At 34.9% G+C, this 19,020-nt stretch overlaps 1 protein-coding gene across 1 annotated transcript in view; it reads left to right on the top strand.

Annotated features, from left to right (window-relative positions):
• SNX14 (sorting nexin 14) overlaps positions 1-19,020 on the top strand; it is a 114,645-nt gene that overhangs the window by 51,803 nt on the left and 43,822 nt on the right. Inside the window, exons 14-17 of the mRNA XM_044675382.1 lie at positions 1,933-2,057; positions 7,792-7,850; positions 8,995-9,021; positions 11,149-11,285. Coding sequence (XP_044531317.1) covers positions 1,933-2,057; positions 7,792-7,850; positions 8,995-9,021; positions 11,149-11,285 — 348 coding nt within the window. The remainder of the gene's footprint in view (positions 1-1,932; positions 2,058-7,791; positions 7,851-8,994; positions 9,022-11,148; positions 11,286-19,020) is intronic.

Below are 19,020 nucleotides of genomic sequence, written 5' to 3'. Positions count from 1 at the left end.
ATGTGGGTAGCGTTCTTTTCCATAAATCCCTCAGAATTGTTCTGGGTCATTGGCATTGCTGCTAGTACAGAAGTCCATTACATTCGATTTTCCCACAGTATATCAGTCTCTGTGTACAATGTTCTTCTGGCTCTGCTCCTTTCACTCTGCATCAATTCCTGGAGGTCTTTCCAGTTCACATGGAATTCCTCCAGTTTATTATTCCTTTGAGCACAGTAGGATTCCATCACCAGCATATACCACAGTTTGTGCAGCCATTCCCCAATTGAAGGGCATACCTATGCTTTCCAGTTTTTTGCCACCACAAAGAGCACAGCTATAAATATTTTCGTACAAGTCTGTTTATCTATGATCTCTTTGGGGTACAAATCCAACAATGCTATGACTGGATCAAAGGGCAGGCAGTCTTTTATCACTCTTTGGGCATAGTTCCAAATTGCCATCCAGAATGGTTGGATCAGTTCACAACTCCACCAGCAATGCATTAATGTCCCAATTTTGCCACATCCCCTCCAGCATTCATTACTCTCCCCTTCGATCACTTTAGCCAATCTGCTAGGTGTGAGGTGGCACCTCAGAGTTGTTTTGATTTGCATTTCTCTAATTATTAGAGATTTAGAACACTTTCTCATTTGCTTATTGATAGTTTTGATTTCTTTATCTGAAAATTGCCTCTTCATATCCCTTGCCCATTTATCAATTGGGGAATGGCTTGATTTTTTACACAATTGATTTAGCTCCTTGTATATTTGAGTAATTAGACCTCTGTCAGAATTTTTTGTTATAAAGATTTTTTCCCAGTTTATTGTTTCCCTTCTGATTTTGGTTGCATTGTTTTTGTTTGTACAAAAACTTTTTAATTTAATATAATCAAAATTATTTATTTTACATTTTGTAATTTTCTCTAACTCTTGCTTGGTTTTAAAATCTTTCCTTTCCTAGAGATCTGACAAGTATACTATTCTGTGTTCACCTAATTTACTTACATTTTCCTTCTTTATATTCAAGTCTTTCACCCATTCTGAATTTATCTTGGTGTAGGGTGTGAGATGTTGATCGAAACCTAATCTCTCCCATCTTGGCTTCCTGTGTTATTTCTGAGGCCAAATATAAAGTCCTCTGTTTGACATGTAAAGCTCTCATAACCTGACTCCTTCCTACCTTTTTAGTCTTTTTTATCCCTTATTCCCTTCTATGTATTCTATGAGTCAGTGACATTGGCCTCCTTGCTGTTCCTTGAATGCAACATTTCATCTCCCATCTCTGTGCCTTTGCATTGGTATATCTCTCATGCCTACAATTATCTACTGTCTTATATATATCCTCTTCTTAATTCTCATTGCTTCCTTCAAGACTTGACTTACCTCCCACTTTCTGCAGGAGGCCTATCCTCTTCCCATAGCTATTAATGCGTTCCCTTTTTTTTTTTTAAACGCTTAACTTCTGTGCATTGGCTCTTAGGTGGAAGAGTGGTAAGGATGGGTAATGGGGGTTAAGTGACTTGCCCAGGGTCACACAGCTGGGAAGTGTCTGAGGCCAGATTTGAACCTAGGACCTCCCGTTTCTAGGCCTGACTCTCAATCCACTGAGCTACCCAGTTGCCTATTGCCTTCCCTTTTCAGATTACTTTTATTTACTCTCTTCATATCTTACATGTTCCTAGTTACTTACATGTGGTTTCTCTTGTTAGAATATACTTTCCTTGAAGGTAAAAACAGGCTTTCCCCCCCTTTTTTGCTAATCTCAGCACTTATAAAACTCATAGTAAGCCTAGCATATAGTAAGTATTTCATAAATTTCTTGTTGACTGGCTGTCTTATTGAAGCATAAAACATAATGTTGTTTATATATAGTATATATTATCTTTCATTATCATAAGGAATAAGTAAATTTTATACTGTTCTATATTAATTTTTCTGTTTTTTTTCCTAGTTGCTGATGGCATCTATATCGATGTTGTGAAACTTCAAACTATGAGGTGTCTGTTTGAGGCATATGAGCATGTTCTTTCTCTTCTAGAGAATGTATTTACTCCAATGTTCTGTCACAGTGATGAGGTAAGTTGGCAGAGAACCTGGTTTAGAGGTTTTTTAAATAAAATGTTTAGTTCTAATATTCAGTTATTCTACCACTATTTGTATGCAACTGTATAAGGTTGTTAGAGAAAAGTATAATAGGTGCTGTATTTAAGAGAAGGTAGAAAGAAGCAAATTTTTTTGTGTAATAATATCTCATTAGTAGCATTGTTTATTAACTATAAAAAGATACAAAAGGAAAGCATATACTTTTTCCCCAAAGGAAATTATCAGCAGGCCTTAGTAGTTAATGGTAAGTAGTGTTATAAATTCTCAGGCCAGATCTATATGGATGCGGTCAGGTAGGATTGAACTGAAACATTCATTTCACTTGATTTCCTGTTTTTTTTTCTAGAGAATTGCATAACATAGGAAAACCTGGGAAACTTTTTATTGTAAATGCCTTGTAGGAATTACAGAATTTCAAAGCAGAAAAGAACACTATTGTGAAAATTTGAATGAATTAGATATGTAATTTATTCCAAATAGTTAAAGCCTATACAAATATGACTTTAACTTGTAAGATACTTGATTGGACCTTTGCTATTATTTTTATGGGAATATCCTCCATTGTCACTGACTGCCATCTCTACACAACTTATCTCTTTTAACTTTAAAAATAAGTATATTTTGTTTTAATGATCCTTCCCTTCATCCCTATTGAGAACACATGGAAAACTAAACCTGTAATTGACATGTTTACTCACTCAAAGCAACTGTCTACATTGGTCATGCCTCACAAAAGAAATATTTGTTTCATTCTAAATGTTTCATTCATTCTCTCTGAGGTCTTCACCTTTCCATCAGGAAGTGTGAAGCATGTTACACCATCAATCTGCTAGAATTGAGACTGCTTATTACATAGAACTCTTGTTCAGCACAATCAATCCTTTACATTTATGTACCATTAATTGCTCATTTATTCCTCAATTTATGGGCATCTTTTCATATTTCCATTCTTTGCCATCTCAAAAAAACTACAGATATTTTTTATACATCCTTAAGATTTGTTTAAGACCAATCCCTCCCTTCTAATTCCCTTCTCTCCTTTCCTTCTACCCTTCATATTTCCTTACTAAGTGAAATGTATTTCTGTACTCAACTTTGTACTTCTCCTCCTTGTTTGTATACTTGTTCACTCTGGGTATATGAGAGAATTTTCTATATCTTTCCTTTTTCTTCCTCTCCACCTCCTGCTCCCAGTGTATTCCTCTTCCTCTCTTCTTTTCTTGAGATCATTAAGACATAACAGAATATTTCCAGACCTTGTCTGTCTGAATTTCCTCTATGAACCCTGATGATGGTAAGGTTCAAAGGGGATACACATATCATCTCATATTTGAGTGAAAGGAGTTTATTATTCTTTAGTCCTTTATCATTATTCATTCATGTTTACTTTTTTTGTTTCTCTTCACTTCTGTGTGTGAACTTCAAAGTTTCTCCACTGCTCTGATCTTTTTAATCTTTAATATTCATAAATCCTCTTTTTCATTAAAAATCAATTTTTTCCTTCTGTAGTATTATTTTCAGTTTTTTTCTGAGCCCATTCTTGACTATAACCTAGTCTCTTTTGCATTCTGTAATATTGTATTCCAAATTCTTTTTTGTTTTTGCATCTAAAAATCATGGGTTACTCTTTGGTACTTGAATTCTTTCTATCTGACTGCTTTCAGTTTTTTTCTTTGACCGGGAAACTGGATTTTGGCATGATGTTACTGGGAGTTTTCATTTGAGGATTTCTTTCAGGAGATACCTGGTAGATCTATTTCCACTTTGCGCTAGGGTTCTAAGCGTTCTGAGCAGTTTTTTAAATAAAGATTTCTTGAAATGGAATTTGTAGGCCTTTTTTTTTGGTCATGGCATTCAGAAAGTACAATGATTCTTAAATTTTTTTCTACTTGGGCTGTTTTTCAGGTCAATTATTAATTGCTTTGAAATAGCTTAATTTTTCTTCAGTCTTTTGATTGTGTTTTAATATTTCTTGTTGCCTTTTGCAGTCATTGGCTTGTATTTGGACCATTCTAATTTTCAGAAAGTTAGTTGCTTGAGCAAGATTTTGTACCGTTTGTGCCAAGCTGTTTTTATTCCCTTTCCAATACTTACTTCCATATCTCTTATTTTTTTTTCCAATTTTTTCCTCCAGTACTGTCATTCCATTTATAAAAATGTTTTTCAGCTTTTTTTTAAAGTCCTGCTTCACCTCTTCCAAGAATTATCATTGAATTTGTGTCCAAATTGTTTTTCTCTGAGGTTTTGCTTATAGATGATTTTTTTTTTTGTCAGTGAGAAGGTATAGCTATGATCAGGAGTTTTTTTAAAAATCTTGGTCAGTGTTAGTTTTTTTGTTTAAGTAATATTGATATAATTTCCTATACTTTTAGAATCTTAGTACAGTAATATGGCACAGTGCAAAGAGCACTGAACTTAGAGCTGTAAGCCCTGAGTGGTGATTTGGCTGTCACTTACTAATAATATGAGCTCAGAGAAGTCTCTTAGACTCTCTGCGCTTCAGTTTCCTCTTCTACAAAATGAGAAGGTTTTATAAGATGAACAAATGAATAAATAACATTAAGTACTAAAAAGGGAAAAATGAGATGGTCCCCATTCTTAAGGAAATCATACTTTAATTGAAGGATAATACATAAAAAATGAAAGATAATACATAAAAAAATGTTCAGCATCAGGGCAAAAGGAAAGCCCTAGAAGTCTTAAGGGCTCATTAGCAAGTTGAAGTGCAAGGCCCCATGGTCCTTAGGGTAGTTTTATCCTTAGGGCCTAAAGATCTGGAAGACATAGAAGCACAGCCGATTGTATGATCTGGAGGACTTAAGGACACAGTGAAAGGGAATATGGTAAGATTTGATGATCTTTCTTTTTCCCAGAAAGAAGAGAGTCAATCCATAATGTGTGTATAGTTAAGTAGGCCTGGAATGTGGGAGATCAGAGATTAGGAATAAAAAAAAGTAGAAGAGTGCCTCCCTGGTGATGGGTCTTTCTGATTCCTGGCTATTCTAGGGGGGTTGCCAGAGGAGGGAGTCACAAAGGAAGAAAGAAGGGGAAAGAACTAAGCCCAGTGATGTTGGAGAAACACACCTAAGTTTGTAGTAGGATCTTGCTCCAAGAATGGGAGACTCAAAACTCCATTCAGACCAGAAGTGAGAAAAGAATTCTATTTGAAGTAGAGGTGGTTTTTGGTGGTATAATATGCTAATAGCTGGTAGAAAATAGCCTGAGGGTCATCAGGTAGCCCTAGGGCTGATGGAAAAGCCCAGGGGCTAGTAGAGAAGCCTCTTTGGAGGGTGGCAGCTTCCTCTGAGGAGTGGAGCTTCTACACACCATGGATCAGGGTTGGCATATTTATTGGGATCTGATCGTTTAGCATCTCCCTTTTCAAACTTTCAGGTGGAGGTATGTTTTGGAGTTTGTTGCCATTGGGAATAAGGAGCATGCACAAGATTAGGGGATTCTTCTGGAATGCCAGAGTCCCCAGTGCACAGGTTCCATGTTCCTCCAATGTCCACCTTCTCATCATTAGTCAGGGAGTGATCTTGCTGCCAGAGTGGGAACATGGGGAGGGAATGTGGTACAATGGAGGACTACTATAGGTAATTAGTATTTCTAAGAACAATATAAGCAATTAATAAAACAGAGAAGGTACAAAGCTGTTGCCAAGTATAGAATGTTACAGATCTAGTACACAGAGTGGATAATTGAACAATCTACAATTCATGCTTGACACTAATTGCTGAAACTACAGGTTTTGCAGTTGATATTTAACTAGTGATAACTAGTGAGAAATGCAAGATTTAGAGTACGAGGGTCCTGTTCCTATTTGGATCTTCATGCCTGAACTTCTGGTGTGGGTTCTCTGAGGTTACTTCTAGTTGTAGATCTATAATTTTCTCATTTTCTTCTTTGATGTGAAAGTTGTTCTTTCTTATGATTGTGTCATTTTCGTTTCATATTTTTTTACATAGTTGGTCATTTCCAAGTGTTTCTTCTAGATTTCATCTTCTTAAATGCCAGTGCTGCAAATATTTTACTGAGTACTAAGTTGGATACCTAATGTGGAAGTTCCATTGTCACTGATATGACTAGCAGTACTGGCATATGGGTCCCATTTTTGTGTCTGGCTTCGAGTATCCTGGCAAGGGTTTCCACATTTGGTGTAATTGGTGACTCAAGTTGCTGTTATCCTATAGTAACTTCTTCCCCCCACCCCATCCTTGCAACCTTGGGAGACCAGGAACATAAGTCATACTGCCTCATGGGTCTTTTGCACAAGTAGCAATGCAGAAAGGTTTAAGGTAAGCCTTTGTTGTTGATTTGATAAGTCCTTCTCTTCTTTACTATTCAAATTGAGGAGTGGAGGGAAGGCATTCTTGTGCTTCATAGCTGATGATTTTGATCTGGCTTTCCCGGTCAGAAGTCAAGGGGTGAATCACTTTTGGGATATGGATTACTATGGGGCAGGACACTAGTAAACCTTGGACAGCTTGAGTTAAACCCTCCACCTATCACAACTTAATCAACTAGAGTAATTGCGAGCCAGAGTCCTGTGGGACAGACCTATGACTGTTTATTTTGTCCAAAGGTAGATGACCTGAAAAGGCAGCCAAGGCGGCACAGTGGATAGAGTGCTGAGCCTGAAATCAGGAAGACATTTTTCTGAATTCGAATCTGGCCTCAAATACTTACCCCTGTTTACCTCAGGTTCCTCATCTGTAAAATGAAGTAGAGAAGGAAATGGCAACCACTCCAGTGTCTTTGCCAAGAAAATCCCAAATGGGATCATAAAAGGTTAGATGCCACTAAAATGAGAGAATAACAACAAGAATGACCTGAAACCTAGCTGTTGACACTTTTGCTCAGTGATTATATTAAGGACCATACTGTGGTTTGAAGTGGGAGCTTCTGAGACTGCCATGAAACATCCTTGATGGGCTGCTTTTATCTTATTGTGGGGTATGTCTGACCTGAGAGTCATTGAGTATGGTTTTATATGGCCCATTGCATCAGATGTGGAAACCTAGAACAACTGACCTTTTGGTTTCTTCTCCAAATTTTCTTGGATTCATCTAGTATCTCATACCAGATCCTCTGAGGGATTAACCATTTTACACTATTTTATAATGTGATACTATATATAATCTTCACCTTCCTCTTCTGTCATGTTTTGGAAATAATTTCATTTTATAAACTGGTGTTGACTTTTGTTCCCAAGGCCAAATTCATCACCCTTTGTCCAACTATCTTAAGGTGAACATCTTTATAGTTAGTTAGGCAGATCCTTTGATGACAAATACAGTCTATTACCAGGACTACCCTTGAAGTCTTTCTAGTTCAGTAGAAACTGTAAGTGCTTATTTTCTTCAGGTATAAATCTTGAAAACCAAAGATCATCTTCATTCCATGGTGGGAATAGCTCTCATCTCACAGGAATAGGACTTTTGTGAAGAATTTTGAATTTGTCTGATATAGATAACCTTTTTTGGGGGGTGATAAACATTGACTTAAGTTAAAATGTAATAATATCAAATAGTGGCACAGTGGATACAATGTTGGGTTTGGAGAGAGAAAGACGAGTTAAAATTCCATCTCAAATAAGTACACAGTATTGATTCTAAGACACTATAAAGGTTTAAAAAAATGTACTTAGCACAGTGCCTGGCACATAGTAGATGCTTATTCCCTTTTCTTCCCTCCCCTATGTCAGTATTTCAGACAACTTTTAAGAGGAGCAGAATCACCAACAAGAAATTCAAAATTCAACAGGTATGCACATTGAACAATTTCACTCTCTTGCATTATTTTTATAAAATATAACTTGCGTATTGGCACTATGAATCCTTTAATTAGTCTGATAAATATTAAGTATATAAGAGGCCTTGCAACTTGAGTAGACTATAAAAATTTAGATGTTGAATTTCTGTACCGTAGAGCATTTAATCACTTTAAAAAGTTAAAGAATCTTTCAACAAAAGAGCAAAATGATGTAAGTACTTAGCTAGTTAAGCCCAGGATTAATATATTTTAGCTCTTGATTACCCGTTCTAATGGAAGCCATACATAACTGAAATCCACAGTAAATCTAATTTTTGGCACTATTGAGGATCATGTTCTCTAATAAATATTTTTACAAGGTGCTTTCCAGTCATAAAAATGGACTACTTTTTCTCTCTTTCCCTCATTGGGTTGAAATTAAATGCACAAAGAATAATCAAAAGAACACCTAGAGAAGAGAGGAGCTTGCTTATTCTATAAACTGAAATGTCAAACTTTAGATATTCTGAAGTTCACTATATAATTTTAAGGCCATATGGCAGATCACTAAATGAAATTGCTTGGGCAATCTACAAAGGAAACAAATTGAGAACCAAATCTGTTTATGTGTTAATAAATTCTGCCTTTTACCTAGAGTACTGAATAGATTTGAAATGGTTCTTTTCTTGTACAGTACACTTCACAGAATACACAGACACATAATGGAACTTCCCAAGAATTGGAAAATACCTTTGCTGCAGTAGAAACTTAATAGATGTTGAAGCTAAAATACAGTGCAGATTTTAAAAAATGCTCCACCTTCTCTGTAGCTGAAAATGAACCAAACAACTTATGTCTCCAAAATGGAGTAGTTATAATTAATTTGGAAAGATTTTTAAGTATAAAAATTTTTCAAAAATTCTTCTTTGTAAAAACTTAAAACTGAGAGGTTCAGGCACTCTTCATCTAGCAATGCTACCTTGTGTTCCTATTTATTTTTATGACATGATTCCTAAGGACTTTTTCCTATATAAATAACAGTAACAAATCCCTGATTAATTTTTTAAACTTTCTTAGTTTTTGAATTGGAGGTTACTTGTTTCCAGACTTTCCTTCTCACCTTTCCATGTATGATTTTACATGTCTGTTATTGCAGAGGTAGCCTAAGTTTGGATGATTTTCGGTAAGTTTTGAGCCAGCATGTAATAAAAAAAAAAATTATTGCCTGTTTAATGCCACAAACTGCACCTGACAAGAAAGATACTATTGTGCTGCTGCCCTTACATCAGCTAACTGTGGAAATTTAATTTTTAAATGAGCCATCATATTTTAGGCATCCCTTTAAGAAATAACATTGCATAGAGTTATAAATTACATTCTCTCAAATATATTGGATCATAGATTTTTGATTCCTTGGATTCATTTATTTGTTTTTATTTAGAATGCTGTTTCATTTCTTCTTCATGTAGAACCCTGAAAAAATGATAATATTTAATTTTGGTTCATTGATATGACTTAATTTTTGCATTCCTGCAGGTCATTGCAAGGAAAGTGGTGGGTGATTCATTTACAGTATAAAACTATGCCACCTGCATCCATTTTTTTTTTCTTTTTAAATTTTTATTTTAAACCCTTAACTTCTGTGTATTGGCTCCTAGTTAGAAGAGTAGTAAGGGTAGGCAATGGGGGTCAAGTGACTTGCCCAGGGTCACACAGCTGGGAAGTGTCTGAAGTCAGATTTGAACCCAGGCCCTCCTGTCTTTAGGTCTGACTCTCAATCCACTGAGCTACCTAGTTGCCCCCTCCAACTGCATTCTTAATAAACATTTTATTTAGAAAAATCTCAAAATATGTTGCAAACAGTATTCATATTTATGGGTTAGAAGCAATGCCTTGCCTATCATATTCTTGAACTTACAACCTTTCAGAGTGAACTAGGAATTAGAACTCTGAAATGTTTCTTTGATGTTCCCCATAAAACCATTTGTTTTGTACCATTTTTATAGTGTCTGTAATTTCATTTGTTTCTTTTCTTTTTTTTAAACCCTTACCTTCCGTCTTGGAGTCAATACTGTGATTGGCTCCAAGGCAGAAGAGTGGTAAGGGTAGGCAGTGGGGGTCAAGTGATTTGCCCAGGGTCACACAACTGGGAAGTGTCTGAGGTCAGATTTGAACCTAGGACCTCCTGTCTCTAGGCCTGACTCTCATTCCACTGAGCTACCCAGCTGCCCCCATTAGTATTTGTTTTTCTGTTTCATATTTCAAAACTTGTATATGAGGTGTTATATAGTTAGGTGATTACAGTTTTTGAGCTTATAATAGTCATTGTCACTTGTTCCTACATTTATATTAGTACAGTAAATTACTTGGTGTCTCTTTTTAAAAGACTGCTTCAATACTGGCAAAAATCATGTATTTTAAAGCATATTTCCCAAATGCTAAGGATGGCCTTTTGTTTAGAGTTCTGCTGTAAGGGCAGTAATACATGGTAAGCATGAGTTTATGAGCTGGCTAAAATGTTTGTTTATGAATGCTGAAAAATAACAGTAAGGAATAACTTGAAGCAAATAATTGCTTTTATGCTTACTCTTTTTGTTGCTTTGGGGCTATTTCTGTTTTTTCAAAAGTTTGTAAACTTTTATATTCAAACTTTTTTTGCTGAATGTTGTTACATTAGCTCTTTATCCTCATGTTCACTCTAACCATTCCTTTGGACATTTTCTTCATTTCTGGTATGTGGATATAAAATGAGGCTCATCCCTTGCATTATGTCCCTTTGTTTAATTAGAAGATTATAAAGTTTTAAATGCTGTCTTAGCATTTGTTATTTATTAAAACAAATTAATAGAATTATTTTCTATCCAGTTAAAGTTTATGTAAGTATCAAATATAGAAGAGGCCAAAGTATTTGTAATTAGTTTCATCATTATATTGTAGTTAGCAGTAACTATGGCAAATTATTACTCTATTTTTACTTTAATGGAGTTTTGTATTTTTATTTTGATTTATGTTGCTATAAGTCACCTTTTGAATGTTAATCTTTAAATGATCATTTTGAAGTTGCTATTATATACATTATAAATATATTTGTTTTTATATTTAAACATAACTTTCCTATATAACATGTCCCATGCAATTTTTAGCTTCTAAGATTTTAATAATTAAGCTCTGACTTTTAAAGTTTCAAATCATATAGTCATACCTATAGTGGACATGCTTCTTAAATTACTTGCTTTTTATTACATATATAATCAGATTAGAAGATAATGCTATTGTTTGCTTTCTATTTAATGTATTTTTTCTTATCCAGGAGCACCCAAAAAAGAGGAGAATCATTTGGGATTAGCAAAATAGGCAGCAAAATCAAAGGGGTTTTCAAGAGTACTACAATGGAGGGAGCTATGCTACCAAATTATGGTTTAACTGAAGGTGAAGATGACTTTGTGAGTAAAAACTCCAATTTTCTTGAATTGATGAATGTGTATTTGATTTTTGATTTGCTGCAATTGATAAATTTAGACCTCCTGCTATTTCACTATTTTTTCTCCTATCACATATTTTATTCCGTAACTTTTCTTTAATATAGCATTTTGCTAGTTAGTCTTACTTTACTAACCCTGAATACCAAGCTCAGCGCCCTGTCTATAATAACTAGATGTTCAACAAATGCCTCTTGAATTGATTTTACTTTTGTTACTACTAAGGCAGAAAATTACCTTTAATTTTCTGGTGATGACGTTAAAGAAATACTCATGGTTAATGTGATTCCAAAAACTTTTTTTTGCTTTCAGGTAGGAGTATTGTTTCCATGATGTTGACTAACTATAATATAGCCTTATTCCAACAAATTCTAATACACCTCTTTTCTAACTTCCAAAGTAGAACAGCTTGCTGTTTTCATTTAATTCATTCTGATCTTAGCTATAAATCAGGTCAGTGAATCGTATTATTCTGTGTTGAATAGCAGAAATATAGAACAATTTTTAATAATAGAATTAAGGGACAATGAAACTTCATTCCAGTTGAGGGAAAGTCCAATATGAATTGATGAAAAGTACATGTTATAGCATATCTTTAAAGAACTACAGTTTTCAAGCCTAGAGACTGGAAGTGCTGAGTTCATCTCTGGCCTTAGATACTTCATAGTTGTATGATTCTGGGCAAGTCACTCATTCTTTTGTGTTGGAATTGACACATAGTATAAATTCTAAGGCAAAAGGTAGTGTATTTTTTGTTTGTTTTGCTTTAAAAAACACTTTTTCAATTATTTGTGTAAACGATTTTTGACAATAGTTTTCTGACATTTTAGGTTTCAGATTCTTGTTCCTCCCTGCCTCACAGCAAATAGCCTGATATAGGTTAAACCAGTGCTTTCATGCAGTACATACTTCCATATTGTTCATGCCATGATAAGACACATATCACACATACAAAAAAAATCATAAAGGAAATAAAGTGGAACATGGCACGTTTTGCTTTGTAGCCAGACTTTAACAGTTCCTTCTTTGGCTTTGAATGGTATTTTTTCATTACCAGCACTTCATGGATATCTTGGAAACTTGCTTTGCTGATAATAGTTTAATCCTTCACAGTTAATCACCATGTAATATTTCTGTTATTGTATACATTGTTCTCCTGGTTCTGCTCACTTTACTTTTCATCAGTTCATATAGGTCTTTCCAAGATTTTCTGAACTCATCCTGTTAATTGTTTCTTACAGCTCAATAATATTCCATTACAATCATATACCAGAACTTATTCAGCTATTCCCCAACTGATGGACACCCCTTCAGTTTCTAATTCTTTGCTACTACAAAGAGAGAAGCTGTTAATATTTTTTTACAGGTAGGTCCTTTTCCCTTATCTCTTATCTCTTTGGGATACAGACCCAGTAGTGGTTTTGCTGCATCAAAGGGTATACATGGATTTATGGTCCTTTGGATGTGGTTCCATATTGCTCTTTAATTGGTTGAATCAGTTCACAGTTCCACCAACAGTGTATTAGTGTCCCAATTTTCCCATATCCCCTCCAAATTTGTCATTTTCCTTTTTGGCCATATTAATTTTTTTAAAAAGCTACAATTTTATATTTTATGGTTGCTTGAATTTTTGGAAACAATTTAGTTTTCATTTGACTACCTAACCAACTAATTAAAAGCTAGCAATTTCTACTTGTATTGGAAATGTACTGAAGTCTTTTGAAATATTTTGTTCACCATTCATTCAACAATTGTTTGTCACATTTTTAGTGTATATACTGTGTTAAATACTGAGAGAGAAAAATAAATTGATATTTCCTGTTATCAGGGAGTTCATAATAGAATGAGCTGGCATTTCAATTACTGCATTTAGTTCTTTAGTGAAGGGCATTACTAATCTGAACAGTTTCCCAAAAGGGGTGATTAGAATTGTGAAGAACCTTTGAGGTTGTGTTATATAAGGATCAGTTGAAGCACTTGGAGATGTTTTCCTTGGATGAGGAGAAATAAAGGGGGAAGAAAGCATAGGGTAGATTACAGAAATGCAAATTAAAACAGCTCTGAGGTACCACCTCACACCTATCAGACTGGCCAGTATGACCTTAAAATGATAAATGTTGGAGACGATGTGGCAAAATTGAGAAATGTATGTATTGCTGGTGGAGTTGTGAACTGATCCAATCATTCTGGTGGGCAATTTGGAAGTATACCCAAAGGGCTGTAAAAGAATGCACACCTTTTGATGCAGTAATACCACTACTGGGTTGACATCCCAAAGATGTAAAAAAAAAAAGAGAAAGGACCTGTTCATACAAAAATATTTATAACTTCTCTATTTGTGGTGGCAAAGAATTAGAAAGTAAAGGGATGCCTCTCAATTGGGGAATAGCTGGACAAATTGTGGTATATGGTGGTAATGGAATATTATTGTGCTGAAAGGAATAATGAAAAGGATGATTTCAGAAAGAACTGGAAAGATTAATGTGTACTGATGCAGAGTGAAATAAACAGAACCAGGAGATCATTATACACTGTAACAGCAATATTGTGGAATGATCAAATGGGATAGACTTTGCTACTAACAGCAACACAGTAATCCAGGACAATTCTGAGGGACTTATGAAAAAGAATGTTATCCATCTCCAGAGAAAGAACTGTGAGAATGCAGATGAAAACATAATGATTTATCACACGTTTATTTAGGTATATGTTTTGAGGTTTTGGTTCTGTAAGATTATTCTCTTACCAAAATGAATAATTTGGAAATCTGTTTTGTGTGGCAATACATGCATAACCCCAAATGAATTGCTTGTCAGCTCCTGGAGTGAGAAGGGAAGAAGTGAGGGAGACAGTATAGATCCTATAACATTGGAAAACTTATGTGGAAATTTGTTATTAAAATAAAAGAAAAAGAAAGGATAGGGTAGGTGTCTGCAAGTTTTGAAGGCCAAAGGAAAGAGATTAAACTTGGGATATTTAGCTCAAGAGTGCAGCTCTTGCAATAATAAGTAGAATTACAGAAGGGCAAATTTAGGCTCCTTGTAAGGAGAACTTCTTAACAATCATGGGTATCCCAAAGTAGATTGGTTTCCTTTGGGCAGATGAGTTTCTTCTCAATGGACAAGAAGTATCTAATTGTTGGGGATGTTTTAGAGGGCATTCTCAGGCAGATATGCCTCCTCTTGTGAGCTGGGGCAGAGTTGAGCCAGGGAAGCTTTTTTGATTCACATTAATGGTAAGGTTTGTTTTTTAGTGCCATGTTACTAGAGAATAATAGATATCTTGCCTTACTTAATTAAAATTAATTCTATAAACATACAAGCATCTAGAATGTACAATGCATTGCACTTGGTATTCAGGATTAATAAAACAAACTTAACCAAGAGTCTAGATAGTTTTTGAAATCCCTTACAACTTTAAGTGTCTAATTCTGTAGGTAAATAGATAAACATGCAAACAAATTTAATACAAAAATGGTTTGATCCTCAACATAAAAGATTTTAGTCTGTTGTGCAAGCATTTGTTTCTTCTCAGCACATCCCCATACTATCAGAATTTTAGTCAACTTTCTATGTTTGAGTACTGGATTTCATTTTTTCCTCTGCCAGTTAATACCATGTTTTGGATTCATTAACTTCTGGAGTCAGCATCACCACACAGATAACATGTGACTCATTTTGTATTCACATAAGAATTACTTAGGGATAGGTTTCAGAAACAGAAAAATTTAAATTTTAGGACCTGATATTGAAACTTGATGGCACAGTGGATAGAACATTGAACCTTTAGTTGGGAAGATCTCAGTTAGATCATACGTTAGACACTTTATATCTTTTTGACTCTGGGCAAGTCACTTAACCTTTGCTTTAATTTCCTTAACCTTAAAATAGGCATAATAGCACTTATCTATCATCTCCCAGGATTGCTGTTTGGATAAAGTGATATATTTGAAAAGTGCTTTGTGAACCTTAAAGCACTATATAAATGCTACTTTGAAATATATATACATATATATAACCTTTACTTCTAATACATAGTATTGGTTCCAAGGCAGAAGATCATTAAGGTTAGGTCATGGGAGTCGTGACTTGTCCAGGGTCACACAGCTAGGAAGTATCTGAAGTCAGATTTGAACCCAGGACTTGTTTTCTCTAGATCTGATTCTCAATCCACTGAGCCAGTTAGCTACCCCCTACATATTGTTATTATTTCTTACAGCCCACTTTAATAAGAAATCAAAAAAGCCAACAGGTTATGAAAACTAAACCCTGACTCTTTAGGGTAAGTTGGAAAAACTAGATGTTGTTAGGGGGGAAAAAACAGATGCTATGGTACCATGCTATTATTTTCTGGAGTCCAGGAAAGTATCATTTTTCAAGGTTTGTAAATGCTATACTGGCACCAAAGTAAAAATTTTCAGGATCATACTTATAAGGAATATACCTCCAGAAGCATATTAAAAACCTCCTTTTTAGTCTAAATGAAAATATCAAGGAATACTATTTTTTCTAACCTAAAACCCTTATCTCAGGAATATATATATAAAAGGTTCAGAACAATAGCTGAAATGGAAGGAGAAATAGTTCTTGCCTTCCCTAATCCCCTTCGCACCTATTGATCTATCTGACAGAAATACCCTCTTGTTTAGAAAGGATTATATAGAGCTATAGGCCAAAATCTTTTATATCCTTAAAAGGATTGGTTAAAGGAAGGAATTGAGTAGTTCTAGTTGAAGATTAAGTGACCAATTTTAGTGACTATAGTTTTGGAATGTTAGCCCCAAACTGTTTTTCACATTTTATCACTTTGTTTTTCTATCTTGATTACTCTTAAATTGTTTTGGATTAGAAAAATGTCCAAGGACTTGGAAAAGGGAGGAAATCAACTATACTAGTTTGGGCATTTCTCTTTCTAAACTATAAGTGCTTGGATATAGCACAATGTTTGTTTCTGACAGACCTTTGCCTAAATCACGGAGTATGTATGGTATTTATATTTTTTTCTTTGACACTCTCCAACATTGCACTCGTCTTTTTTGAGGATTCTTTAGTGTCCATCTCTTAGCTTCTCTATTAAATTGCAGATTCTTTGAGGGCATAGGTAGAATTTTTTTTAATCTTCATATTCTCAGTGCCTCACAGTGTCTTCTATATAGTAAACTCTTAGTAAATTTAATCTGTTGCATTTGTCTGATTAATATTATTCATTGAAATGGCTCTCAAATTACAGAAGAGTTCCCTAGAGACTTGGCTGCTGGCCAGTAGGGAAGCTGGTTATTTTTTTTTTCTCTTAGCAATGGGTGATTCTTTTAAAAATATTATTATGCCTCCTTCCAATGGCATAGTTAATTCAGTTCAATTCAGTTGTGTAGTTATTTACTATCCTAAATGAGCTTAGTTTATAAACTTTGTTAGAGCTAATTTGGTAGAATTTCATTTAAAAATTTTTTTCCTTTTTTTTATCAACTTATCACACTGCAGTATTTGAAGAAAATGCAAAATACAAACAGAAAAGACAATTGCACATAAATTTGTGAATAACTATATAATTTTATTGTAAATGCCTAGTGAGTGGTGCAAGAGAGTAAGTGCTGTCGGAATTGAGAGGAAGGAGTGGTTGATCACTTTACATTGAAGTGGTCAGAGATGACTTTATAGAATTAGTAGGATTTCATAACAGTACATGCAAAACAACCCTTTAAAAAGCAGTTATTTTAGCTAACACTAGCTCTGGAAGAGAATGTATAAAAGAAAAAGAAGGAAAGGTAGTTGAGATTTCTAACATATGTGGAGATTTCAGACTCCATTAAATGTTCTTTTAAACCCTTACCTTCTGTCTTAGAATCAATACTGTATATTGGTTCCAAGACAAGAGCAGTAAGAGCTAGGCAATGACTTTAATGACTTGTCCAGGGTCACATAGTCTAGGAAGTATCTGAGGTCACATTTGAACCCAGGATCTCCCATCTCCAAGCCTCTAGGTTTGGCTCTCTCTGGAGTCCATTGAACTACCTAGCTGCCCCCTTCATTAATTTTTTTAAAAAAAGTTTCTTTTATTCCCCTCCCCCCCAATTTCATGTAAAAAGTTTCCAGTATTTTTCAAAGAATTTTGAGACTTGAATTCTCTCCCTCCCCTCACAAACCTTCTCCTTCCCCTATTGAGTTGGTAAACAATCTCATATAGATTTTACATATGTAATCGTGTAAAACTTTTTCTATATTAATCATTTTGTGGAAGGAAATTTGAATAAAAAATTTAAGAATGATAGTGAAAAAAGTTTTTTTTCTAATCTGGATTCAGATTATCAATTTGTTTTTTTTTTTCTGGAAGTAGATGACACTTGTATCATGAGTCCTTTGGGAAAGTTTTGGATCATTATATTGCTGTGAATAGCTAAATTATTCATAATTGTTCATGGTGCAGTATTCCTATCATAGTACAATATTCTCCTGGTTCTGCTTATTTCACTCAGCTTCTGTTCATGTAAGTCTTTCCAGGTTTTCCTGAATTCCTTCTTTTCATTTCTTGCAGCATAACAGTATTCCATTACTACTATAACTTTCTCAGCCATTTTCCAATTGATGGCTATACCCTCACTTTCTGATCTTTTGCCCTGCCAAAAAGGGGCTACTTTAAATATTTTTGTAAACATAGACGCCCTACCCCTTTTTTAAAAATCTCTTTGGGATACAAACCTAGTAATGATATTGCTGGGTCAAATGGTATGTATTGTTTTATTACCCTTTGTGTATAGATTCAAGTTGCTTTCCAAAGTGCTTGAATTGGTTCACAACTCTCTCAGTGGGCTCATTAGTGTCTCAGTTTTCCCATATCCTCTCCAAGAATTGTCATTTTCCTTTTCTGTCATAATAGTCAGTGTGATCGATGTAGAGTGGTTCCTCAGGGTTGTTTTAATTTGAATTTCTCTAAAGTGTAGTGATTTAGAGCATTTTTTTTTTTTTTTTTGCTTAACTGTAGAGAGCTTTAATTACTTTGTTTGAGAACTGCTTGCCCATATCCTTTGACCATTTATCACTTGGGGACTTTATCCTTATATATTTGACTCATTTCTCTGAGAAATGAGGCCTTTATTAGAGAGCCTTGTAAAAAATTTTGCATCATTATGGTTACTGTGTATCACTCCCCATCCTATTTCCCCTTGTTTAGTTTCTGACCCTTACTTCCCCCAATTTGCCCTCTTTTCTGTCAGCCCACTCCCTTCTCATCTCCTTTCCTCCTACTTTCTGGTAGGATAAGATAGTTTTCTATGTCCAATTGATTGTGTATGCTCTTCCCTCATCGAGTCTGTCTGTCTGTCTGTCTGTCTGTCTGTCTGTCTGTCTATATATATATATATGCATTCCTCTTTCTTTTAGATATTATCTAAACAGTATAAACACTAATAATTTTTAAGTCTAATATTCTGCCAGGCTTGTGCTCTGGTCTAGGGGTAATCACAAGCATTCTTTTCTACCTTGGAGCTGTGATTAGAGTCCCCTTCTCTGCTGTGGCCATAAGTGCAGGAGTGCTAGTGATCCTCCTCCCGCTACGAGCACATCCCAAGACTGTTTCCTGGATCTGCCTGGCAGATGTGCAGTAAGAGTCTTGCACACCAAACTACCAGTAAGGGAACCCTGATAGTATCTTTTTTTTTTTTTTTAAAGAAAGTCACCTTTTATTTTTTTTTTAAACCCTAACTTCTG

This window comes from Gracilinanus agilis, chromosome 4 (assembly GCF_016433145.1).
Source record: "Gracilinanus agilis isolate LMUSP501 chromosome 4, AgileGrace, whole genome shotgun sequence".
Taxonomy (NCBI): Eukaryota; Metazoa; Chordata; class Mammalia; order Didelphimorphia; family Didelphidae; genus Gracilinanus; species Gracilinanus agilis.
The sequence above is the reverse complement of the archived record's forward strand: the minus strand, read 5'-3'. Positions and strand labels throughout refer to the sequence as shown.